The following is a 27,478-nucleotide window of genomic DNA, read 5'->3' as shown; positions in this document are numbered from 1 at the left end:
GGTTACTCCTTTATTTCCCCATTTTCCTTGTGCTCTCAACTTCTGACATGTATACCCTCTCACTCATCCTCTCTGTATGTCCAAACCATTTTAGTATAATTCTTCAACTTGCTCATACATACTCCTCTTACTCTCTCTTATATATATTTATTTATTTTGCTTTGTCGCTGTCTCCCGCGTTAGCACAAGGAAACAGACGAAAGAATGGCCCAACCCACCCACATACACATGTATATACATACATATCCACACACGCAAATATACATACCTATATATCTCAACGTATACATATATATACACACACAGACATATACATATATACACATGTACACAATTCATACTGTCTGCCTTCATTCATTCCCATCGCCACCTCGCCACACATGAAATAACAACCCCCTCCCCCATCATGTGCGCGAGGTAGCGCTAGGAAGACAACAAAGGCCCCATTCATTCACACTCAGTCTAGCTGTCATGTAATAATGCACTTCCTCTTACTCTCTCTTATCATTACTTATTCAATCGACCGATTTCATGCCTCATGTTGTCCTCAAACATTTCATTTCCAATATATCCTATGTCTTCTTTACATTTTTGTCCAAGGCCAATCCCTCACATGCATACAACAATGGGAACAAGGGAAATCAAGTTGTATGTTGTTGGAGTGGTTGAGATGAAACTTATGAAGGATAAAATCTTTTCAGAGGTTACTCCTTTATTTCCCTATTTTCCTTGTGCTCTCAACTTCTGACATGTATACCTTCTCAATCATCCTCTCCGTATGTCCAAACCATTTTAGTACAATTCTTCAACTTGCTCATACATACTCCTCTTACTCTCTCTTATTTTATCATTACTTATTCAATCAACCCATTTCACGCCTCATGTTGTCCTCAAACATTTCATTGCCAATATATCCTATGTCTTCTTTACATCTTTGTCCAAGGCCAATCCCTCACATGCATACAACACCAATGGGACTGCAATACTCATTTTTGCCCTTATGGACTATGACCTCTCTTTCCACACATCACATGGTGCACCCTTTCAATCATCCTTCAGCTCACTTCAGCTCCTACAGATCCATTTACTGCTATAACAACTCCCAGATATCTAAATCACTCCACTTCTCCAAAGTTCTCTCCATTCAGACCTGCCTCTCACTCTAAGATGCACTTATCTCCCTCACTAAGCATATTCGACTTAAACTCACCTTCACCAGTAACCATTCATACTACTCACTTTCTGCCCATGTATTCCTTAGTCTCTTGGTGAAAAATTCTCAGTGTATTTGGTAATTTCCATTTACCTCATATATTTATAAAATCATCCACTAGGTCTCTCAGTTAATCCTAAGATATGCTTTCGTCAGATCCATAAATATCACATACAATTCATCTTTTTTCTCCAAGTTTTTTCATACATGTCAAGATATGCTATGCTAGGGGTTTTGTTTGCCTGGCAAGTGAATCAATTAATGTTTACAAATGACAGAGCTCTGCTAATAGACTCAAGGGAACAATTCCTGAAACTAATAACAGGTATAACCCTATCAAACGATAATTTTCATAGTTGTCAAATTCTGTAATACAGCTACAGCCTTTGCAACACTCACATCTGTTCTCTCCTTGAAGTAACTCTTGGCAACAGAAAGCTTAGTCCAAGCTACGTCTCCATTTGCATCAACAAGGCAGCGGAGTGCACCTTCATAACCAGCATGCTCATCCTGGCTGTCACACAGTGCAGGGTTGGTACACATGTTGCACAGATTCCTGTATTTTGTCTCTGCAGAATAATGGTTATTATACCATTCATTACTAACATTATCATGGTATACAATTCCTGTGCGACCATTATGAGCTATATGCCTCCCACAGTGTATATGTTACCCATCAATGACATCACTAACATTCTCCTTTATGATGTATGATTTAGCGCAAGGGTTCTTAACCTGTGGTCCATGGCCCATTTCCCAGTGTCCACAGGATAAAAATGGATGAATGAATCAATTAGTATTTCTATCTGGGTGGTATTATATGTTCTTGATTATGATTTCAGACTCAATATACTATTGGATATATGCTGAAGGTGTTCCACATACAAAGTCGGTGTCCTTAAGTAGTTAAAAAAAAAAGTTAAGAACCCCCTGATCTAGAGTGAAGATTGTGACTCAAATTACCTGATTGTAAAGCACATGACTTCTGTTATCAGGTGAGAAAATCCTGACTTGAGAGTGCTGTTTATGAAGCACCTGACTTCTATAGTATAATGTGAAGGAATGTATTGCTGCTTGATATTTGATCATCTAATCTATAAGATTTAATGTAAAGTAACTAACTTGTCTGACCTGGTGTCAAGGATCTATCTTGTATGATATGAAAGACCTAATTCATATGACATCTTATACAAAAAGCCTGACTGGAATGTTTGTACCATCCAGTTTGGACTTACAGTAATTCATATTGAACAGCCTGATGAATCTAACTTGTACAAGAGTGAAAAACCTGAATGTTTTGTGATTATGTATAAGGAATCTGACTGCTGTGCAATCTGGTGCACAGGTATTTTGCTGTATGATCTAGAGCAGTACTTCACGACCAGTGTGCTGTGACAGTGTCTCTAGTTTGCTGTGATACATTCCTATTAAAGAAACAAAATGGATGTCACACTGTCTCAACAACTACAACATTTGTTTTATGAATTACATTATGTAAACCACTTGAATATATGCGATAATAATGGCATACCTTCTTCATTTGTTTTACTATATCTATTGTGTGTTTAGAAAGATTTTTGATTACCATCCTTTCAATGGAACAATGGTAATAACAGTACAATACTAAAAAATCTGATTAAGTGTGCTATGAGGATCAAGTAAACTCAAGAATATGTCATAAAATAAGATATGAATGAAGCACATATCTAGTGTGAGGATTATGCATTAGAAATATAGAGTCGAGGATCTAAACTCTCTGCCTGCCTCTAACAGTCATAAGTCATATAATACTGTGAAAGACCTGTTTATCATTTGATTTATAAAACACCCACTGTACTTGATTTAGCATAAAAGATGTGACTTGCATGATCTAACATGAAAAAAGTTACCTGAATGATCTAATCTGAAGAAGGCAACTTGTAGAATTTCATGGAAAGAACCTGATTTGTTAGATCTACTATGAATGACATGCCTCGTGTAATCTAGTATGAAGGATCTGACTTTTCTATGAAGTATCAAGAAAACTTGACTGTAGTATGATCTTGCAGAGACCTCAAAGTGGATAGCTCTTGTGTGAAGTGCCAAACTGTATTATGATCAAATGCAAGGAACTTGACTAATAAGTTTGCATAATGAAAATGACATCTGTATAACTGCAAAGGATCTGATTACTATAAATCTTACTGTAAGGTATCTGACCATGCTATGATCTAGTGTGATGGACCTCCATTCCGTTAGATTCTCTCTGAGGGAGCTGGCTTCTAAGTGAAAGATTTGACTTCTGAATGACCCACTAAAAACATGTCTTCTGCAAGATCCAATATAACAGACATGATTTGTATGAACTACTGTAAGAAAAATGGAAATTGTAAAAATTTGTGTGAAGAACTTGACCATTTGACCAAATATAAGGAACCTGACATCTGCATAACATAAGAAATAAGGTTCTGATTGCAATATGACAGTCAGTATAACATACTGAGAAGGGTGTTGGTCTCGTGGTCAGGAGCCCATGAGCCAGGGATGCAGGCAGAACCAAAAAAGCTGGAGACAGCCTTGAGGTCATGTTCCACCACTGTCGCTTGCTGGTCACACTGTAGCTGAACCAGGTTCTTCTCCAACAGCTACAGGAGTAGGAAAGGGTCAAGGAGCAAAAAGAAAAGGGCATGCCTCTTAAAAAGTTAAAATTACATTATTAGTCAGCAGCACTATACAGAGGAGTTTACATTCATTAGATCCTAAACTAATGTATCCTTGGTAGATGTCAGGTGTTTACTTGTGACACACAATTGTGAGGAATATCTCTGCCAAAGGCTTTACTCACTCTACATGATGATGCTGGATAGTCCATTTAGATAACTCTCTTCTCCCTCAATCTATAGGACCTTATGGTTCAACCTTGTAGGGTAGTAAGAATGTCTGGGCCTCAAGTGACTACTGACAAAGAGGTTTTGAGAGAGACTAAGAATCCTAGGTAAACACTTGGTGGGAAATTCAAGAGCTAAGAAACCAGTCCATGTCTACCACAGTGCCAGAATTTCCCACACTAAACAAAAGGTTAAAGACATTAAAGGACGAATTAAAAAAAATCATGTTTAGTGTTGAATGTTGGGAGCAACATATGTAGGTAACTACACTCTAAGTAGAGGATAGGTGTAACTGAAAGACTGAAATGCTTTTGGGTAGATGCTAACATTGATGTTTTAGATACATGGCTTGAATTCAATAAGACAAGGAACTATATATACAGCAAAGACAGCAATCACTTTCACAATAAAGGAGCAGAACTCTTAGCAATACAAATCAATGATAAAATTGCCTAAAACTACAAAGGAAACAATTTTGTTGAGAACTAATACAGGTCGGTGGGTTGACCACATCAAATGGGCATTTGAGGTCAGGTCAGGTCATACATATCAGGTCATTACATATCACACAAGGGAGGTCAGATCAAATCCCCTCCCTGTCAGGGACACAGGTCTAAAAATAGCCAGTCACCAAATCATACCACCAATCTCTTACAGAAATTGTTAACTTCTAAGTTTTACCACATCAATCTTTGAAAGGGCCCAATGGTCTGTTGCTGTTCGAATTCCTTTGAATTCCTTACCAAATGGATGCAAACAGAAGCCCTCTACCTCTTCCATTTCCTCTTTATCTTTACAGTTTGAACAATCATATTTTGACTTTAAAGTTAATTCTCTGTTTCTCTCTTGAAGTGCTTGTGTTTCTTCTGCTCTGATTAGCTCTTGCTGCAGCTTACAAGCCACTGCAGCTCAAACATACTTTAAAAGCATCAGCTGTGACCACTCTCCTAATATATTGGATTTGTTTTTCGCCTCTAGTCCATCCCATTGTAAGTACACAATCTCGCCCCAACTGGTTCTTCTGATCACACCCTTATAAATGTATTTATTCTAATGGCACCTCACCCTCCAGCAGCCCCTTCTAAGCGTAAATACTGGAACCTCAACGAGGCTAACTGGGATAACATGCATAACTTCTTTTCTGACTTTCATTGGTTAAATTACTGTCTCTTTTATGGTGAAGCTTCAGTCTCCACCAAATGCATAGCTGAGGTTATCTTGCAGGAATGGAAGCATTTAGTCCCTCTTCTACCAAGACAACCTCTTCATCCATGGTTCAACCATTCCTGTTCAGAGGCCATTCAGGCAAGGTTTTAGGCATGCCGGGTTTGGAAAATTTTACCTTCCTCTGGCTCTCATTCAGCTTCTATCACTGCCTGTAATCACTACAAGCATGTTACCTGTGAGACAAAGAGTTCCTTTATTCAAAGGAAGTGCGATAACCTCTCCTCATCATCCAGAGATATGTCTCTCTGGTCTTTAACTAGGGATATCTCTAACAACTGTACCTCTACCTTTCCTTCACTTTTCCATTCTGATGGTACCATAACTATCTCTCTTGTATACAAAGCAAATCTCTTTGGCTCCTGTTTCTCCTCTAACTCTACCTTGCATGACTATATCTTTCCTTCACCCACTGATGCTCCTCCTACTAATCCTATGCCCCTCCTCGTAATCTCTTTTTGGACTGTCCAAAAAGCACTTCTCTCTCTGGACACAAGCAAGGCTTATGGTCCTGATGGCATCTATTCCCATGTGTTGAAAGAGTGTAACTCTGAACTTGCACCTGCGCTTGCTCGTCCATTCCGTTTTGCTTAAAAAACAAAACTTTTCCTTCTCCTAGGAAGCATGCATTGATACATCTAATTCCTATGAAAGGTGACTGTTCTGACCCCTCTAACTATCATCCTATTGACTTTCTATCTACCATTTCCAGAGTCTTTGAATCGCTCCTCAACTAACGTATCCTTAGACACTTAAAAAAATCTGTCCTCTCTGATAACCAGTATGGTTTCCATAAGGCAAGATCCACTGGTTATACTCTTTCTGATCTTACTAATGTCTGGTTATCATCCCAGAAAGATTTTGGGATCCATGTCTAGTTGCCTTTGACATATCCAAAGCTTTTGACTGGGTGTGGTATTTGGGTCTCAGCTCTAAGCTCCCCTTTTTTACCTTCCCCCCCTCACTTTGCTCCTTCAATTCTAGCTTCCTCTCAGGCCGATCTATTGCTGTAGTTGTTCATGGATCAGCCTTTCCCATTTTCTCCATTAACAGCAGTATCTTTCAAGGTTCTGTCATGTCCCCTAAACTTTTTCTCCTATTTTTCAAAAATTTTCTTTCTCCACAAACAAATACACTCATATGCTGACAACTCAACACTGCACTTATCCACATCCTTCAGATCTGCTCCTCCTTCTCTCATTTGATCTGCATCTCATCTTGAAATAGCTTCCTCGATAAACACAGGCTTGGACAAGATATGTCAGTGGGGTAGACGAAATCTAGTTAAGTTTAATGTCTTAAAGATGCAGTTTCTACCATCGCTCTGTCGAAAACTCCTCACAACTCTCGTCTCTCCTTTGACGATTCTGTAATTCCACCTCTTGACTCAATGAACAGACTTGGTATTACTGTAACATCTACTCTTTCTCAGAAACCCCATATTATGAGAATAACTAATTCTGCCTCTAAAAAATTGGGTGTCCTCTTTAGATGTTAAAACCTCTTTTCTTCTGAATACTTACTCTATTTGTACAAAGGACTGATTAGTCCTTGTATGGAGTACTGCTGTCACATGTGGGGTAGTTCTAGCTCTGCATCCTTACTTAACAGAGTTGAATCAAAAGTGGTCCAGCTTTATAACCTGTCCCAGAGTAACTTCCAAACTTGACCCTCTTACCATAAGCTACAATCTTGGTTCGCTTTCCCTCTTCCATAGGTATTACTTTGGTTTATGTTCCCTAGAGCTGGCTGCTTGCATGCCCCACCACTAGGCAGACAAAACAAAAGTCAGCAAGATGCCATGCCAGTGGCAACTCAAGGGTGGGCCATTTTTTTTTTTACTGCTTCTTTTCCTACACATCGAAGCTTTAGAACGCTCTCTCTTCTCATGTCTTTCCAAATAACTATGACCAGGATCACTTCAAAAGACAGGTTTTTCACTTCCTCTAAAATTTGTAAATACTTTCCCTGGTCTTTTCTTTTTCACTTTCATTATTCTCTCTATATTTCAATTAAAGTGTGGCTTTGATGTGGACTTTTGTCCATGACTGGAGCCTTCAACAAAAAACAAAATGTCAAACCTTCTTTTCCCCTAAACAGTTGCTCCATTCATACAACGGATTATTCATCCTTGTATGGAGTACTGCTCTCACATCTGGGGTGATTCTAGCTCTTCAACTTTACTTGAGAGTTGAAAGCAGTCTGACTTATAAACTATCTAGGCTAACTTCTGAATTTGATCCTCTTGTCTTATGCTGCTATGTTGGTTCACTTTCCCTCTTCTGAAGGTATTACTTGATCCTTTCACCTTATGCTGCTATGTTGGTTCACTTTCCCTCTTCTAAAGGTATTACTACCGAGAGCTGGCTGTTTGTGTTCCCCAACAACTAACTAAACTATGCAATACTCAGAAATCTGTTAGTGTCACATAATTACTATGTGGCCATCGGCAATTCAAGGGTGAACCATTCTGATAACTGCTCCTTTCCCTGCAAGTCAAAGCTCTGAAACTCTCTACCTTCTCATGTCTTTCCCAATAACTATGACCTGGCAAATTTTAAAAGACAGGTTTTTCACTTCCTCCAAAATTTGTACATCCTTTTCCTCATCATTTGTTTTTCCATTTCATAATTCTCTCTATAGTTCAATTAAGGGCCGGCCGTGATGTGGACTTTTGTCCATGACTGGAGCCTTCAACATAAAAAAAAAAGACATGGATTGACTGGAAATGTACTTACATTCATGTAACAGGAATATTCAGATGTAACTGACAAATGAACATTAACATAAATTTTTTCACAAACTTATGGGAAGATATATCCACATGAAAACTTATCTTTGGTTATTATTTGCTTCTGGAAATTAGCCTACTGATACACATCAAATGTGCTGCGAATACTTTCAGCCCGTATAAAATACATACATGGGAGAATGGGATGTTCCAGCCAGGCTGTCCTACGGTAGCCAGTGTGGCAGGACTTGGAACCCTTCAGGCTCTCCAGACCCTTGATGCTGGTCTTCCTCACCACAGCAACACCCTTGTACCTCCATGGCTCTGTAATACCAACAGCATTTTCAAAAGACAAGCAACATCATGCCTCCTCTTAAACCTCACACCAGGCAAGTAACACAGCACTTCTTACAAGTAACTTTGGCCTCCTTCTCAAATGTTAAGTAACATCATGAATCCTTTCAAAGCTGCAATAAAATATGATACTACACTTTCTCTAATGTCATGTAAACACAATGCTTCTTCTCATATGTCAAGTAACACAAACCATCCTCTAATTTCAAGTACAGTAATAACATATCACCTCTAATCAATCAACATTATATCCACCTCTCGTCAGTCAGTAACACTGTACCTTCCACAAGTAAAGTACCACCACACATCCTCTATCAAGTAAAAAACAGGACTATTCTAGAGCTAATATCCATGTTACACCAGTGTTCCTTTCAAACTAAGTAGCACCACACCTCCAAGTCACAAAATGATAAGCTTTTTTTCAAGAAACACTACACTTCTCACAAGTAATATCACAACTCTTTTTGTTTTTAACACTGTACATATCTTCCTATTCTACTTTTTTAGTCTTTATCTTCACCTTTAGATATTTTTGCAAATCTCTTCATTATATATCACAAGGCTGTAACATCATACATCTGTCAAAAGTCCATAAAAAATGGATCTATTACAAGCCCAGCAGTACCACATATTAGTCAAAGGTCTGGGTTAACCCCACCCATTACAAGGCCCATCACGCCTCTCATCTCTGTTTTTGTCCTCAGGCTCTGGTAGCTTTTTGTCCTTACCCCATCTGTGACCCCAATCTTTAATGAATCTACCCTTGCCCCGGACAGAAATGGTACTGGTCCTAACTACAGACCTTTCTCTTAGTCTAGTCACTCTGATCTCAGTTTAACTTATACTAGCTTTGTCTTCCAGAGCTCTAGTCTTTCCCACAACTGTAGTTCTGATCCTCAACAATCCTGATCCTCATCCCTATTTATTGTCCTAATGCACAATTCCTATGATCTCTCCCCAACTACGTCAATGTCTTGATGGTCATAATCTAAACCTACACCTACCACCTTTGTCCTCAACATCCTTGACCTTGGATACACTTACCAGTGCTTTCCTCCGAAGTTCTGATCTCTGCAAGAATTTGGAGTTCATTTGCATAGAGTTCTCTAGCTAGGAAGACATCCTCGCCAGTAACCCAAGTCACATCAGCCTCCTTGTACATCACCTTTGCCAAACAGTCATACCTGGAGGCATTGGGAAGCAATTACTATGATCTGGGGCAGCAATTCTTAAATCATATTAAATATGATACATTATGCAAGACATTGCATGGACAGCAATTAGCAAAACTTCACCGAGCTTCAGCAGTAAATCAAAGGTGTCTCAACTTTCATGCAGGCAGAGGAAATGCTGGCTGCAAGGCAGCAATATAAGTTTATGTAGAGCTTTTATGTTACAACTTTCAAGTTGGATATAACAAAAATTCTAGCTGTCCATTCACTTATAATGGATATATGCTATTTTGGTAAATAAAGGATGAAATTCTTTTCACACAAGCGATGAGGAATTTGTGTAATTAATATCTTTGTCCCCAACAATAATTAAACACAACTGAATGTTTGTCATGGAAGTTATCATCGTTCATGTTTCCTCTTGTATGGCAGGGGTATGTTAGACCCCGTTTAAAAGCCGAGATCCACGTCATGACAGATGACATCAGAGAGGGATCTAACATGATGGATGCGATCATAACTTTTATTGTTCTTAGTGGATTGCACAAACGATCTTGTTAAACATAGTGTATGCCAAGTTCCACCAACATACCCGTTATTGAAATGAACCATGAAGATATTCTTTGAGTAATTTCTGAAAAAGAGGTGTACAGTCCAAAAATTACTTTTTCATGAGATCTGGTATACAAAGAGGCATTTAATTTGATCAGACTGCAATCAAATCAACCCTGACTGTGATCTGATCAGACCTGACAGTGATATGATCAGCCTGATCCAACCTGAGTGTACAATATTTTATCCCAGTATCAGAACTAAATTAGTAGCTGCTTACTTAGCATACCATAAGATACGGCAACGACCCCACCATTACCATTAAAGGACCTTGTATTTACAACGAAACATTACATGATTAGTACAGCTCGTACCAAAGAACATCACAATTCCTCCAGTCTCAAAAAATTGTGGAGCGTACACGATGAAGAACCACAAGTCCCGCTGTGGCCTTGAAGTTACAACTCGGCACTATAAACTCACCTGAGTGTGACGGTTGCGTCACGTGTGCATATCTGATGGTCGAGGAGCATCCGTACAAACTACCCTAGCATTCGCCCTCCCTGGGTCATAAGGTGAGGAACGAACAAGAGTGTAACAACTACACAAGAAGCTGGTACGATCCTTGAGTATGACGGTAGGACTCTTGAGCAAGATGGTACACTCTGCGAACATGAAGGTGCTACCCTTGGGTATGGGGGGGGGGGGGTAACTTCCTCGCGCTCAAGGGTTGTACCACCATGACCAAGGGGTGTACCGTCGCGCTCAAGGGTTGTACCATCATAGCCATGGCCTGTACCATCGAGCCCAAGGGTTGTACTATCACAGCCAAGGGCTGTACCATCGTGCCCACGGACTGCACCGTCATATTCGAGGTTGTCCATGTGTTGCATCACTTGTCAAAAGATTGTACCATCATCATTATGCCCAAGGAATGTACCGTCGTGCTCATGGGGGTTATTTGGAAAACAAATGTTTCCTTGTCATTTAGTCTCATCATGACAACCTTGAGAGGGGATGAGTCGGATACTTTTTTTTATTCTAAAACTTCAACGAATTTTCCACGATAGTTTAGAATAGGACCCCTTTCTTTCCAGGTGTTATGCACCACTCCATGTGCAATTGATAACCTGATGGGACATTTTACTAGCATCGTTAAATCCCTATGTAAGGCAACTTGGTGGTTCATAGTCTCCCTCTGTGCTGGAAAATTGCTGACTGTATACTGAAACTGGAGAGATCCGTTGACGCCAGTATTATGTTCATGGCTTAATTATCAATGGTGGTGTAGCGTATCTAAGGTTCATATGCCTTAACGAAGAAGATTCGGATGCGTTTACCGTTAATGAAACCAACTGCAGTAAATATATTTTTTTCATTATTTACTATTTTCTGTTCCCTCAAGCTGAAAGTAGGAGGGTTTCTGAATTTTGAAGCTATATCTAAAAAAAATTAGGTATGGTTCAAAATGAGGAATATCAATCGCAAATAAGTTGCATTATACTATTAGGGATTAAACGAAATGCAAAGAGCAAGACCAAATTTTTCAATAGTTGTAATGATCACAGACAATAAGGGAAAAACCGGCACATATTTCCTCTCCCTCATCCGTTGGTAACCGTCAAAATAAAAGAAGCAAAGATGAGAGAAAAGTGAACACAGGAAGAATGAAAATGACAGAGAATCACACAGGATGACGATAACTGAGATAAGCGAGGGGGGGGGGGGGGAGAGGGTGAGAGGGGTAGGGTTGGTTATTTACCTGTCATTTCCTGTGACGCAGTTGATGTTGAGGGTTTGCACTGCCGGGTCTAACATCATGGACCTGCAAGCCTCGTCCTCCTTCCTCGTCACGCACACATTCACTGTCGGTAACATTAAGAGTTACACAATGAGACAAATATCAGAGCGTTACAGGAACACATGGTGTATTTATCGGTAAGAATCTACATAACTGCTTTCCCTGCTGCACAAGGCAGCGTCAAGAAAAGAACAATGGTTCCAGAGGCGCACGTTCTATGCATAGTGTCGCTTATATGGAACTTTTTATATGTTCGGAACCTGGGACAGTGACGTCACCTGTGTCAAAGTTAATGTCAAACGTCAGCAGGTCAGACTTCAGGCAGGCCGTGAGATTGTGATTTCGTCACCCACGTGGGAATTGTATTTCATAATTGATGAGAGACTTTAACGAAATGTGTATGAGATAGGAGGCATGTAGTGGCAGATAAAAGACGAGTAGTTGTGCTGGAGTGATAAAGGAGATAAGAGTGGTGCTTGAGATGGTGATAGGCTCAGTGCTCTGGTGATTGTGAGTCCTCCAGTACGACGGCACGACTTATGAGGGTCAGGTCAAAGGCTAGACTAAGGGTGGGAGCGTCGTGGACTGGGGCAGGACAGTCATGCTCAGGGGCGTCTCATGCTCATTGCAGAAGCCATCCACGTGTGCCTCGCTGTTGTGATGACACGTTGATGATAAAAAAAAAAAACTGCTGTATGACAGACGGGTGACTGTTGAACTGGAGACTGTACCTGAGTATTGAGGCGAGTGTGACGGGAATATCACTCCACACACACACACTGCAACACACACGGCACACTAAGTGAATGTGTTTACCTTATTGGATTGGGAAAGTGCGCCGCGCTGGTAAACACTGGTATATACATGCTGACGGGTAAGCTGCCCAGCATTTGTAATTTTGGTAGGGGATGCGGGTCTATAAATGCTGGCTGGGGAGGAGTTCAGGGAATATACGTAAGTGGTGAAGCACAGTCTGGTCACGTTGTGAGGGCGTGGAGCGGAATTATAACAAGAGGAAAAGGCCACAGAAGGCCATAATGACACCATGGCAGGGATGACTGGCTGGATGGTGGATTGTAGTGTGTTGATCTCGGGTATAAGGGAGAGGATGAATAACCGTAATTATAATAAAGAGTGGACGGGGTTTAAAACCGAAGCGGAGGAATCTATTAATGGTAGCGTCTGAGGTTGCTGGGGCCGGCAGCAATGGTGTAATAGTGACAACATAAGAAATGGCCAGCTAAGGTGTGGCCTGGGTTAGGCCGGGAACACGGCACACAGGACCATGCTGAACCAAGGCTATCAACGTCCCACATAATCAAACAACTTTCACGCTGGCCAGGAGACAGTCTCCCTGCTTTCATTTGCTTTGGCGACGGGTTCCTGCCAACGGGCATTCGCGGAGTCGTACTTATAATTATACTCGCACAGCTAGAGACTGGCATATTAGAAGTTCGTCGCAAGTGCTCCCCCACAGGCTACGTGACTGGCAGCAAGATACGAGTTTTCGTATAGGTAGCACGAAGGTCATATGCCTAAAACCGCACACACGTTTTTGAGTATAACAATACAAGGATACGTATGATATACAGGATGAAGTGCGATTGACAAAATCCCGGATGTGGCTGCTGGCAATAGGAGCAATCTCAGAACGCAGCTCAAGTATTATAATCAAACCGTAAATAAAAAATACGATAATTTTCTTTCTTCACATGTTCTTCAAGAAGTATCATAACGAAGTTCATCTTCTCAAACTTTTTACCACAAATGTTTTAAAAGACTTTTTAGAGCGATCATGAGGTAAGCCTAGCCGTTATTACTAATGTTTCAATAACAACAAAATGAACGCTTGTCACGTCTGTGATACAGAGCAAACCCTATCTTTCTCTACATTAAGATGATTTGTTATTAATCTTTGAATTAATCTTCCAAAGTTTCGGGAACTTCAATTCATTGCCAGTATGAGAGGATATGACGCAAATTAATGTACGATGCTTAGAAATACAGCTCAATCGAATGACTCGTTTTAATAGGTAATTCTTACAAGGATTCAGTTATAGCAACCATGATGTAACTTGCACGGTGACAGTAGGCATGTAACAAACAGGAAATTTAATTTTAATCCACGAAGAACTATGATAGAAATTCATTACCCAAATTTGATAATGCATTTAGTAATGTAGGAGAAAGGACAAAATTCAGCTCACGATCATTTTTGTAGAAAATGATAATCAAAGTTTCTACAGCACATATCCAATATGTACTGAACAAATCTGATTAGTTCCACTTGAATCCTTATATAATCGTAAGAGAAGTTGATTTCACTAACTACTGGCCCCTCACTGGGCACGCAAATGCGGAGGGCTGGGTAGTAGTTGCAAGGAAATGTGTCCCCACCGGGTGGAAAGGCGCATATATTGAGTTGTCTCTCAAATGCATATATACACACATTATTCTGCTAACTTAACCTTTTTTTTTAAGGATGAGGTAACTTTTATGCAAACTCCTACCATTACTGTCATATATATTCATCACGTGTGTGAATACTCTTTGATTATAACAAGGCAAGAGTTTTACACACGTGATGACCCGTCCCTCAACCTTGTCTCATATGGACTACGTCTTAATTGTGAACAAACACATACCAGCCTAAGCCTTGTGTGTGTGCTCGTCTGTTATTACTTTATCTGTGTTACGGTGAGAGAGTTTTAAACACACTCACACATACATTGAATGGAAGAAGCTGCCTAGAATCTAAGAGTGTTAATATCATATGCAAATTCAAAAGAAAGTCGTATGACGGAAGACAAAAGTTCTAGATATGGGAGCCCCGCGCCGCACAAGTAGGTAAACACACACGCACATACAGGGCACAGTTTCTCAACAATGGTACGTATCTTCCAAACACTCCCTTCCTGTGAGTGTGTCGAGACGGAGACGTTCGTGTAATAGTAACTTCCGCTGAACTGAAACGTTCAACGGAAACGGCGACATCGCCACTCCCTTGCTGCTGCGGTTTAACAAGACTCTTGTATGCCATTCCAAGGCGGCTCCGGCCTTCGACCTGGCTCATTCTGATGTTTAAAAGTCGTTCATCCGTGCTCGAGGGGGGTCGAGGCGTACTGTCGTGCTGAAGGGTTTTAATTCTCTGACTTTTGTGACTTTGGGTGGAATAGCTCGTGACCGCCCCAAATAAAAAAGAAAAAAAGCACGCTGGGTCGTTTCTGAAATGTCTTTAAATACTTCTAAGTGCACATCGTTCCAGCAATTACATGTAAACGGACGGAGTCAAATTCTTTGAAAAGGTCTCAGAACTTATGCAGCCGGGCAGTACCACGCAGGTACATTTCACGTTTTACATATAAATACACACGCGCATAAGTCATCTCTTTCATTCACCTGTCATACACATGTGTGTGTGTGTGTGTGTGTATATATATATATATATATATATATATATATATATATATATATATGATTGTGGACCTGATATTTCCACACTTCAATATATGACATTTCCTTGAATCATCTATATTTCACTCTGGATCCAATAAATTTAATCTGTTGTTCTTCCCCGTCCTCAAATTAACCGAGTCATGTACCTGTTGATCTCACCCTCCCACCCGTGTCCCACCTATCAGCTCAAGACTCATCTCTCAGCTCAGTACACCAGCCCATCATCTGTTCCCCATACCCGCCTCTTACCATATCCTTAATAACACGGTACACCCTTCATTCTATGACTCCCGATATTCATCTATCTATCTATCTATCTATCTATATATATATATATATATATATATATATATATATATATATATATATATATATATATCCCTCGCAAGGTGTGCCGAGGCTTCCAAAACAAACCAGCTTTAAGACATCGTCATCATTCTTGTCTTGAATATCCCCCCCCCCCCCCACCTCGGGTGCATGGGACCGCGTTTCTCAATGTGATTCCCTCCCCCAGAGCAATACACAGCAATCTAGACCCTGCAACTCCTTCCCAACAAACTGCCACCAACCCCTTAAACCTATTTCTAATGAAGCTCCCCGAGACCAGTCCGTTTTCTCTATAAAACCATTGCATAAGTCAGATTTATATTCTGGGCTCAAACAGATTTCTTAACCTGCACCTACAAGATATGACTGGCTGTGTTCCGCAGCTTGTAGCCTATCATCTGCCAGGGTCGGTGTATGCGTCGTCAAACTCCACCAAACTAAAAAAACGCCAACTCTTTCAGGTGTTAAGGATAATTAGAAGACCTCATATACTATCTAAGTCTGAAACGATAATTAGATGACCACGTACATTCTCAATGTTTGCAATGATAATGAGAAGACCACGTACATTCTCTTCGTTTGCAGGGGCAATTAGACCACATACATTTTCTACGTTTGCAAAGATAAATAGACCACATATATTTTCTATGCAACTCTTGTACTTCTAGTCATCAATATCGCAATATCTTAATGCACTAGTTCTAGTTTTGTTGTTTTCACACAGTAAATCCGTTAACGGCACGACAGTTCGATGCCTGAGCACGTCGTCTTCAAGACCCGTACCTTCATGTTTCACGACGTACCGTTGTACTATAGCGTTACGATTTAAGCAAGGATCAACCGTCTTGTATCTGAACCACTTTATATTCGTGGCAGTTGTCGTACCAGGGCGAGTGGGAAAGGTGTACCCATGCCTTTCTTACACGTGTCTCCTCCACCAAACGGTCAATAATACTCTTTTCTATACCCATCTCCTACATCCAGCCTGCCGTTGGGTTTACAGAATGAGGGTAAATTCCCAGGTGTCTGGACTTATTCGATAGTACACTTTCTGATCGCTGAACAAGATATGAACACACACATCTGATTTTCCTACCTTAAGGGAGAGATACGTCAATCCAATGGTTAATGCTTCATCTTTTCTAATATCATCTAAGGATTTAAAGATTATTTAATCATTTGATTAAGTATGTTTGAATTTCATCATACGTGACTCAGAACAGAAACTGAAAAATATATATATTATCAGTTGTAGTGTGTTCAGCATTTAGTTTAAAGCCCGTGGCTTCCCAATTTTGTGTGGGCATGAACGGAACTTGCACCTAAAACATGAAAGACTACTAGCGTTAGGTGTATGAGAATTCTAAAAACACATTTCAGCAATGAAGTCAGAGTTTCTCACGTACAGACTGACGGACCTGTTTACAAACATGAAGTTAGACCTTCACACACACAGAGACTGACGAAACTGATTACTAGTTTTTTTCGTGGTTTTATTTTTTTACGTTCAGAAGTCAACCAATGAGTGGGAAAATGAGCAAATAGAAGCAAGCGCTCTGAACGCGTTGTTTATGCCTGCCAGGATGCGGAACAAGTTAACCGTACCTCTGAACTTGGGACACCTCACTGGACCAGCCAGAGTCAGTCTGCATATAACACGAATGTAAGAGTAGATGAAGAAACCGCCATGAGCCGTGGAATGTGACGTCAGGTGAGGTTATACCATAAGTTGGCAACATTGGGATGGGTGCGCCCGCCGCCTACCTCAGTTCCAAGAAGACCAGGGCCTCAAGCCACCACAGTGTTTCCAGGTACCTATACTTCATTCCTTGTCGAATTAAACGAAAGGTCGATTTCTATTCTTATTCTAGGAATCCCTCCGGCAAGCGAACCCGAGCCATAACAATGGATTATGCCTCTCTATATATTTACCAAACGTGAGGCATGATGTGGTAAGATGACATTAATAATAACGGTATTCGCAGGATAAATCAACAGATTCGGGCGTGTGGTGTAGAATGTCAACAGAGTGGCATGGGCGAGCAACAGAGAGCATACAGAGGTCATGGGATGTTACCAGCCGCCGCTTGTGGCCTTACGTTCAACTTCCAGAAGACGTTAAGTGCTGGCTGCCGCCATCTCCAACAGCGATTCCGTCAACTAGTATTCTAAAATTTTATATCCAACATTCTCCCAGGCTGATCATTTACTGTCGTCTACGGAGACACGCTAGGTTAGAGACAGAGATTGACTTCCACAGAGAAAACCTGACTCGTCCGTGGACGCACGCTGGGTTAGAGAAAGACGCAGTTTTTAAAGACAAAGCCGAACTCATATCTTTCGAACGTCGCATCCTTACGGCAGGCTACAAGCGCCCCTGGGCTCTCTCATGGTCGCCTCTCCTTCCTGACAAACCTGTCTTGTAATCAGTCCTGTGTTATGTCCGATCGATTTTTTGTTACAATAAGTATATATTTCTTTAATGTACACACCTACGGTTGAGAGGGTTCAAAGAGTGGGTGGTTATTGACTCATTTTCTAGAGATAAGGCCCCAGATGAGTAGAACTCCCTTCCCATACTGCAAACATTATCATACGAATATTGTCATACACATACCACAGTCAGGAGCCACAGACAAACTATGAAAGATGGTAACGGTTCATAATATCCTAGTTTGCAATGTAATGGAGCTTTAACCTCTAACTACCTTCCACTTATTCTAACGCCGGTGTTGAGGCAAATTTCTAGTAGCTATGACTAACATCTTACCTGTCTTCGGAACGCACAATATAATGGGCCAAAGGATATTCCGTCTCACAGGTTCGCTCTTATTTCTCACTCAAAACTTTAACAGTGGTAGAAGATGATGAGAAATATTGCGAGTTTCTGAACAGAACGTAAGGAACAAGTGTCAGATGTGTGTATACATCCATCATTAGTTTATAAAGTAATTCATATCAACGAACCTAGTGTTATGAGACACCATGGAGTTCGTTAGGATTGTTAAGGGCAAGCAACACCATCGCTCTTCAGTTGAGACAACGCCGTTCGACCTTCTCAAGTAGTCACTTGAGAAACTCATCAGACACAAATATCGGCTAGACAAAGAGAACGTGGCAGGAAGCTCTAATTCAAGGTAAATAAGATACGAAGGACAGGCAATATATGTTTACAAGATTGTAAGATACGAAAGGAACCTCAGACGTGGTGGGGTTCCCACCCCGAGTGCCGGTTTCGTATTATGTAAGAAAGGACATAGGAAGAAAGACATATCTTACGGACTACAAAAATACATGATTTAAGAACATAAACAATATACATCACGGTACATGAATAAAATACTGAACAGTAAAGCAATAACTTGAAATGCATACCTAAACACACACACACACACACACACACACACACGTGCATAAATAGAAGGTTAAGAGAAGGGACAGCACCAATGTAAAACTCCCCACTATACACAATGGTAAAAGTGCAATAACTACAGCTGCCCACTCAGGGCAGTAAAGTGCGTGACTTTGGACGGTGGCCACCTCGCTTTACTAGCCCCATGCTCGACAGCACGATCCACTCACCATCCTCACTAACTACAGAGGCCACCTTATCTGTGAATGGTCCACGCCAAGCTCTATATCTTATCTGCCCAGAGCTCCTTGATAATAGTGAAAATACGAGGCGACTCATCTGCCTCATATGCAATGGCCACATCACTGACGAGGTACTACTGACACACACACACACACACACACACACACACACACACACCTCTTACTAAGTCTTCGATCCTCCCTGTAATGTCTCTTCGTAGTCCTAAAAGGATTCTCTCTCTCTCTCTCTCTCTCTCTCTCTCTCTGGCACAAGCATGAGGTGACACGGCGACTGTATCACTGGGAATACAGTCCCGTCAAAACTTTTTCTAAAAAAAGGGTCCAACATTTCCCTCTTACTGACAGCGGCGCACCTTTGGACTGGAGATGAGGCTCAGGCCCTGGTTAATACCAGGACCCTAAGAAAGGTGTCTCGGGAAATTTGTACACAAATAAACACACAACACAAGGGTTACGATCCAGACGAACCCAACCCATGCTAAGAATGTTGCCAACTTGCACCTGTGCCTGCTCGTGTTTTCGCTTCTTGGTCAGCAAACCTTGTCCTCGGTATAGCCTATATCTTAAAAATGGATGATCGTCTTAATCCTACCACTAACTTCCTGCTGTAACTTCAACTAATTTTCGAAAGTTTGTAAATGTGCCCTTAACTCCCATTTGATTACATATAGTTCATTTTGAATGTCTCGTGTGTGTGTGTGTGTCGACGTGGCCACCGCAGACGAAATCCAACCGCGATAGAGACACTTTAAGGAATCCAACGTTAAACTCTTCATATTCCAAGAATTTTGGGCACCATCGGAGTCAGGTTTAGTTCTTTTGTTTCGGCTTCCTTCCTCTCACGGTGTGCTGTCCCTATTAATTTCCACTCTGGTCAGCCAAATTCCGTAACTGTGGACGGATCAGCTTCCTCTGTTTTCCCCTATGAACAGCAGTGTTCCGCAGGGTTACATGTCCTGTCCCCTTCGCTATTCTATATTCATAACGACAATTTAGAATTAAATAAGACCCAGCCTCCTTGTACGACAATGTCCATGACCAGAACCTTCGAAGTAAGAGGAATAAACAACATGAGACTGAATGAGCGTCAAGGTGTGACCCGGTTGCATCATACACTGGGGTAAACACAAGAAACATACTCAAGGTTAAGCTTATGACGTGGCAACACCAGTGTAAGGCTCACACACACACACACACACACACACACACACACACACACTGCTCTTCCAGGGAAAAACGTGCTTATGAAAAAAATATCGCCAGAAAATTTAAACGGTTGTGTTTCAAGGATATCATGCAAGGCTTGCGGTGGAGGGGGGGGGGGGTAAAGTTTATCCGGGACAAATTGGAAAAGAACTGAATTTAAGAGTCAAGCAGCACTGGCACAGTGTTTGTGTTGAGCAAGAATCCATTGCTCTATTCTCCACTTCGGCCACCACACTGGCCGAAACAACATTCAGAAAACTGTATCATGCTCGTGTCGTTCGTTGACAGAAATATAAAATCTAGTATTATTACACACGCCTCAACAACAGTCTACACATGGACAAATCAGATCCTTTCACGGTCCGAAATGTGAACGTGCGAGCTGAATCCATATGGGACCTGATACTTGCCTTTGATGACCCGACTCCTGCCTGTGGTCATCTGACACATGGCTTTGGTCACCCAGCCCCTGCCGTTGGCGACCCGACCCTTAGTCTCTGGTGATCACGTTTCTAACTTCACCTTCCCTCCTGACCCCTCCACACACACATGGTTCTAGGGGAAATACATAATACGGTAGAGAGTTCCAAAGCTTCGACGAGGTGTGGGGAAAAAGTCATCAAAACGGCCCAAACTTGAGTTGCCAACTGCCACAAAGCAATCACGTGACGAAGAAGCTTGCCTAATATTGCATGGGTCTCGCTAATGGTGGGGAGGAGTCAGGAAGCCTGCTCTTGGGAGCAAAAAACTAAAGGTATACTTACAGAAAAGGGAAAGTGAACGAACATTGCTTTTTTATCAACGCTGCCAGTGTTTTACGTGAAATCTGTCCAGAGAGAGAGAGAGAGAGAGAGAGAGAGAGAGAGAGAGAGAGAGAGAGAGAGAGAGAGAGAGATTCTGCCAAGCATACCGATCGTCTGCCCCACACGGTCGACGAGGACATACATTAACACCAGGAGTTCCAACTTCATTCGTTAAATTTCCAGCATTCGTTGTCAGCCTTATATCCCCCTCCCTCTCTCTCTCCGTCCACTAAGACAATTCGCGAACAGAGAAACAAAGTATCCAATCTGATAACTATAATAATGATAACCACATGGAGTGTCCTAGGGTATAGGGGGGGGGGGCGGTGAGGGAGGCCAACGGGGTAATATATAAATATATAAACGTAACCTCGGGTGTCGGTTACTGTTTTGAAGGCTGTCTATCCAAGTATACCAGTTTTTATTTCTCTGAACTTCTGACTTACACAACACCTCTCCCTCCTACTTTGGACGCACCACAAATTTTCCTAGTGTTACGTGACCGTTCCAGCTGGGAGGTTACGTGTCATAACTCCGTCCATTATCGTAGGAATTAAAATTCAATTTAAGGAATTCACCCATGAATTACTTTTTAATGCTCAATCGAATATACACCGTTTTGACCCCCTTAAGCATGACGCTAATGGCCAGTGAGCATGGCGAGACGATTATTAAGCAGGCCAGTGCGGTCTTTTGGATTTCATGACCCGGTTTTTGACCTGAAGTTTCAGGTACTGGACGAGGGCCAAGCCACCGCTGTGTTTGATGGTCGTAGGGTCGTCCTCATGGGTTGCACTGTCGAGTCCAAGAAGGTACGGAGTCTCCTACTTCAACTGGTCGTCCTCAAGGGTTGCACTGTCGAGCCCAAAAAGGTACTGAGTCTCCTACTTCAACTGGTCGTCCTCAAGAGTTGCATTGTCGAGTCCAAGAAGGTACTGAGTCTCCTACTTTAACTGGTCGTCCTCAAGAGTTGCATTGTCGAGTCCAAGAAGGTACTGAGTCTCTCCTATTTCAGTAAGTAAAGGCGCCGCCATGAAAGATGCAACAGCAGCAGCTGGATGTTGAGAGGCGCAGCTCACACAACGGTCACCACTTCAGCCCCACAGTAGCGGTCGCCCAGCTTTGGCCTGCCTGCCCGCCTGCCTTGATCCACCACTGTTGGACGTTACGTCTTGACGTTGACGGATCCAGGGAGTTGAGGACGCATGAGTGTGATTATTATCATAATGAGAAGAGGCACTATATTTCCAAGGTCCCCTCCAGGGCCGGCCCTATTTTTTTAGGGGGTGGGTCTAAGCTGAGTCTATTTTTCGGGACACCTCCACCCTTCAAACTCCCCCTAAATCAAAAGCTCTAAGGGGTTCCGGGGCATACCCCCATAAAAAATAGGGTGTCTGGGACATCATTTCTTGCTTTCTGAAAGCTGTCATATTACGGTCAGGGCGATGCGCTCTGAGCGTACCGGAAGGGCCGGTCCTAGTACCACCTCTGTTTGTCACCAGGGAATCCTACCAGTCATACACCAGCGGATCTTACATACCACGACTACCAGCTGGACGGACGCCATAAACCGTGGTAGACACCATCCAACCAGGACTAAGTCACTATCTACCACGAAAAGTTGGTCTTTGTCATCGCCTTAGACGCCATCCACCTCCAGAAGTAACTTTATCCACCACCGCAGGCTGGACATTACCATCCTGCTGGACACCATACACCACCAGGAGTAACATCATCCCCCGCCATCACCACCAGCCGGAAACCAGACCCCACCACGTAATAAAACTGCGTGTAATCCAATGGGAAATCCTGTCCATTTCCGAGTTTACAGTTGCATTTAGGACGAGACGAGACGTACATCAACAGCAAAGAGGCGACTTCAAAATGCGTGGAGGAATTTAGGCTGTGCCGCGTTGTGCGCGTGAACATTCAACTGGTATTTGTTGGGAGAAAAAATGATAAAAATCGAAGAGCGTAGGAGACAGGACTGAACCTTGAGGGGCGACGCTGGTGATGATCCCTTAAGTCAAAGAGACGTACGACAAATCTACATCTTATCATGTCATGGCGATGACAAATGTCGCATATTCATTTAATTCCATTACAGGATTCACCATAACTAATACAAGTATTGCAAAGGAAAACTGACATACGTTCATAACTATTTATCATTTATACCACTAATGCACTAATTCCTAAACACAATACGCTTTGTTTATGACAAAACATAATTAGTACAGAAAAACAATCTTGTTTGACATGCTCTTCTGGTGTCAGTCCAACACCAGGATACGGGGAAAATAAATAAGTTTTTTTTGTAGCTTCCAGTCACAGATTTCCACATGGAAAACATACACACACACATACACTTGCCTGAAGGTTTATCACCGAGTAAAATTATAGGAAAGTTTTGCGTCCCAGCTTGAATTCAGCACTCAAACAAAACCACCTGTTCCCGGTAGAAGTCCTCGTGGCATCAAAACGCTTCACATAAGAATATCAATGAAAAACTGAACACACGCGTCTCTGTAGTAACATTTGGTGGTTGAATTTCAACTGCGTGGTGATGAGTGGCATCTGTCTGTATTGGTTAAGAGTCCCTTTCCAGTTACTGGATAATCGTAACGGCTCAAACTTCCTTGGCTAATAATGGCCAGCAAATACTGGTTTTTCGGGCATGGAAAAAGAGGACTTACAGGTCCTGCTTTTGTTCGGCTTACAATGCTGGTTTATCATTGTGAACGTGTATCAGTATTTACGGTCTGGAATTTTAAACGTATTGCAGCACTAGATTTAAATGTATCAAATTTTGTCGATATATTAATAACAAAATGTAACATATCAACATTTACAGATCATGAAATAACAATGAAACGTTTGTATATGAACACAATGCAACGTAACATTTGACAGTTTATATGTTAACATCACGATATGTACCAGCACTTACAGATTATGTATTAAAAACAACACGTACAGATCATGTATTACAAACACGTAAAGATTATATAAGTTTTCTCACCTGAACAGCAACATAAAATTAATTCCTGGTTTATCTTGATTTACATAACGAGTCAAAGCAAAATTTGTTCCTCGACTGGTTGAAAGACATTTTTCTCTTGGTTTTGATGCAGTTACATAAGTTTAGATCAAATGTATCTTAGTATATGCTGTCTTCTCATAAATAATACGAATGGAAAATCTCGCAGATTATTGTGGTAAAAGTCAATCATTTAAAGAGAACAACCTGCACAGTGAACTTGGAGCGAAATGGTTATCCTGTTCGTAAACGTATCTATAGTCCTGCTTTCAACCACTCTTGACTGACAAATCACCTCAGTATGTTAACAATCCTGTTGAAGAAAAACTACCTCGCCTCATTCGAGGTAAAACGTTTGCCCGCAAGTTTTAAAACAATTACTGCGAGCGAAATTAGACGAATCAAGTCTTGAGTAAACTTGACATTATATCAAGATTATCAAAGTCTTTGATAATGAAAACGTATATTAGTTCGCCTCTTACCCTCCTCTATTCCAGGTTAAAGATTCCAGTCGTTTAATCTGGTCTCGTGGGATGTTTCTCAACCAACCCAGGAATGATCTGGGTAGCTCAATGCTGCGCTATCTCCCTTCTGTCTATGTCTATTTCCTTCTAACGCTGTTATCTTTGAGATTTGATAGCGTATACTCCATGCGATAGCATAAAATGTTTTAAATGAAACTGAGACCTATTTCCATGGGTGCTGAGGGAGTGGTCTGCATCACCATTTTTTTTTTTTTTTTTCAAAAACGCACGTGTAGACTTCAAGAAGGAGCCCCACGAAAAAGGGTTTGTCCTCTACGCATGGTTCACAAAGGTATTGTATTACAGCATTCCGAAAAGGAAGAAGAAAGGTTGTATAAAGATATGCTCAAAAATATATATACAGTTTGAAGGTTTATGGAGTGTCACAACATTTTGTAAAGGTTGTAGTAAGGTCGTCCCAAGGGGTCACGATACATTACCAACACATGATCGTTGCATTACAACGTCGATCTACATACAACACTCTAGGAATCTTTCCAGGAGCCTATGAAATTTCGTTTCCCTCAACGTTTCACAACCTTGCCATTTCATAAATTAACGTAGTGACAACGAAATACCGTCACCTGGGCGGGCCTTGAATATGCATAGTGAGGATTTGGGTGACAGGAAACAATGAAAATGACTAAACAAAGGGAAGAGATGAAAGACGATGTTAACAAATGTACAGCAGACATCAAGTCTGGCCCTGGTAGCTTACTATTCATAAATAACGAAAACGAACAAATCCTAACACGAAAATTGAACTAAAGAAATACTGTTTCGTACACAGAAAAGGTAATTCTCTGGTAATGTAAGCACCTCTACATTGCTGTATAGCAAGCTAAGAACTCTCAGAGCATGAGGGCAAGTAGCCACACTGTTTGCACTCCGAGATGAATCACATGAAAAAATAACTTTCCAAAGGAAAAAAAATAACATTTTATCCACTCAGCATTCAGGAAGCACCTTAAGTGAAGTGTGGGAATGGGTTTAAAAAACACAGGACACAAAAGTGTGACCAGATTTGGTGCAGTCGATCCGGAACCACATAGACGTGACAATAACTAGGGAAATAGCGAGGGCCAACTAAGACAATACAAAATTTAGAGTTGGCCGGAAATTATGTAAAAACATAAACATGTATATCCTTTGTAAATCACCTGAATCACAGTACATAATACGTAAACATATAAACATGCATATCATTTGTAAATCAACAAAATTACAATACATAATATGTAGATTATACATAATACGTATATCATTTGTAAATCACCAGCATCAAAATTATACCTATAGCTTTCAGGCCGTAGTTCGATAATCAGACTATCCCTGAACTTCTATATGTTATGGCCTTAGGTTCTCTTCAGGCATTTTCGAAGAAATATTCACTGCTGACATCACCAAAAAGAAAAACAATTATGAAGTCAACCCTTACTCTCCTTTTTTTTTTCATGGTACACAAAATATTGGCCTCTCACTGTAAATACTCTTAATTCTTGTGCTGTTTTTGTTAAATGTGTTGGTTGGATCCTTGTTCAACCCTGCTATCCCCCACCTAGCACCACGATATCATTCATAAACCTGCAAGAGTAAACTGAGGTGTTTCGGGGCCGCCTAGCCATTCCAGTCGAGGGTAGGTAGGCTTACTACCTGCCTACCATTTAACTTACCATTGTCAAGGTCCTTCGGAACATTCCCAGGGCCCGTGTAAGTGAAGCGGCATAGATCTAGCGGGTATGGCCAACACTTTTGTTTCATATATATATATATATATATATATATATATATATATATATATATATATATATATATGCAACTTTGTCACTGGATTCCTTGATCCTTCTTAACCTCTGGTAACACTCATATCAAGAACCTCATCTCTCACCTCCATCAGTGACTGCTGCTATAAGGGCAAGTGCCACTCCGACGAAATGGACCAGCAACATCTTCAATCTTGGTGTTGACTGAGGGAAGCCCCAAACGATGCAGAAGAGAACGGCTACAACGACTGGACCCAAGCCCTCTCTCCTGCCACACTTTCCCTCCTACCACTACCTGCAGCCTTCTGGGCTCAGGCGCTCCCGAGCTCTAGTTTAATGGTGCGGTGCGATGCCACATCTCGTTGTAAAGCATAATTGTTTGGCCAATCTTTTTTAATAGTTTCACGTTTAAGCTATACATTGCACTCACGTTCAAGAAATACTGCAAAAACTAAGCATATTATGGAAACAACTTTTGATTAAAAGATTCTAAAAGGCAAGTATATATATTCTTTCCATACATATTCGCCTTTCCCCACGTTAGCGAGGTAGCGTCAAGAACAGAGGACTGAGCCTTTCAGGGAAAATCCTCAATTGTTTACTCGCCTTCTACGACACACAGGGAGTGTGATCGGTCTTATAACACGATAAACTGGAGTGATAGGGATGACCTACAAACATAAACTAAAATGAAGGTTTTGCACAACCTAAAATCTTGTAACAACAAATGACCTGCGGTCAAGCATAAACCGAAATGATGGTTTTGTAACGCCTAAAACCTCGTAACAAGGACAGTTTCCCAGAAATTACAAAAATGCCTGAAGGTTAAC

The 27,478-nt window shown here is 41.3% G+C and overlaps 1 protein-coding gene across 1 annotated transcript in view; it reads right to left on the bottom strand.

Annotated features, from left to right (window-relative positions):
• The window catches only part of LOC139748261 (transferrin-like), a 41,914-nt gene extending 14,955 nt beyond the window's left edge, over positions 1-26,959 (bottom strand). The window contains 7 exon segments of the mRNA XM_071661211.1: positions 1,613-1,782; positions 3,693-3,837; positions 8,228-8,251; positions 8,253-8,359; positions 9,434-9,573; positions 11,876-11,978; positions 26,774-26,959. Of these exon segments, the coding sequence (XP_071517312.1) occupies positions 1,613-1,782; positions 3,693-3,837; positions 8,228-8,251; positions 8,253-8,359; positions 9,434-9,573; positions 11,876-11,978; positions 26,774-26,834 (750 nt within the window). The 5' untranslated portion in view covers positions 26,835-26,959.
• Between the last annotated feature and the right edge of the window lie 519 nt (positions 26,960-27,478).

The sequence above is a fragment of the Panulirus ornatus genome, chromosome 73, assembly GCF_036320965.1.
Source record: "Panulirus ornatus isolate Po-2019 chromosome 73, ASM3632096v1, whole genome shotgun sequence".
NCBI classification, from domain to species: Eukaryota; Metazoa; Arthropoda; class Malacostraca; order Decapoda; family Palinuridae; genus Panulirus; species Panulirus ornatus.
This window is presented reverse-complemented; position numbering and strand designations above follow the sequence as displayed.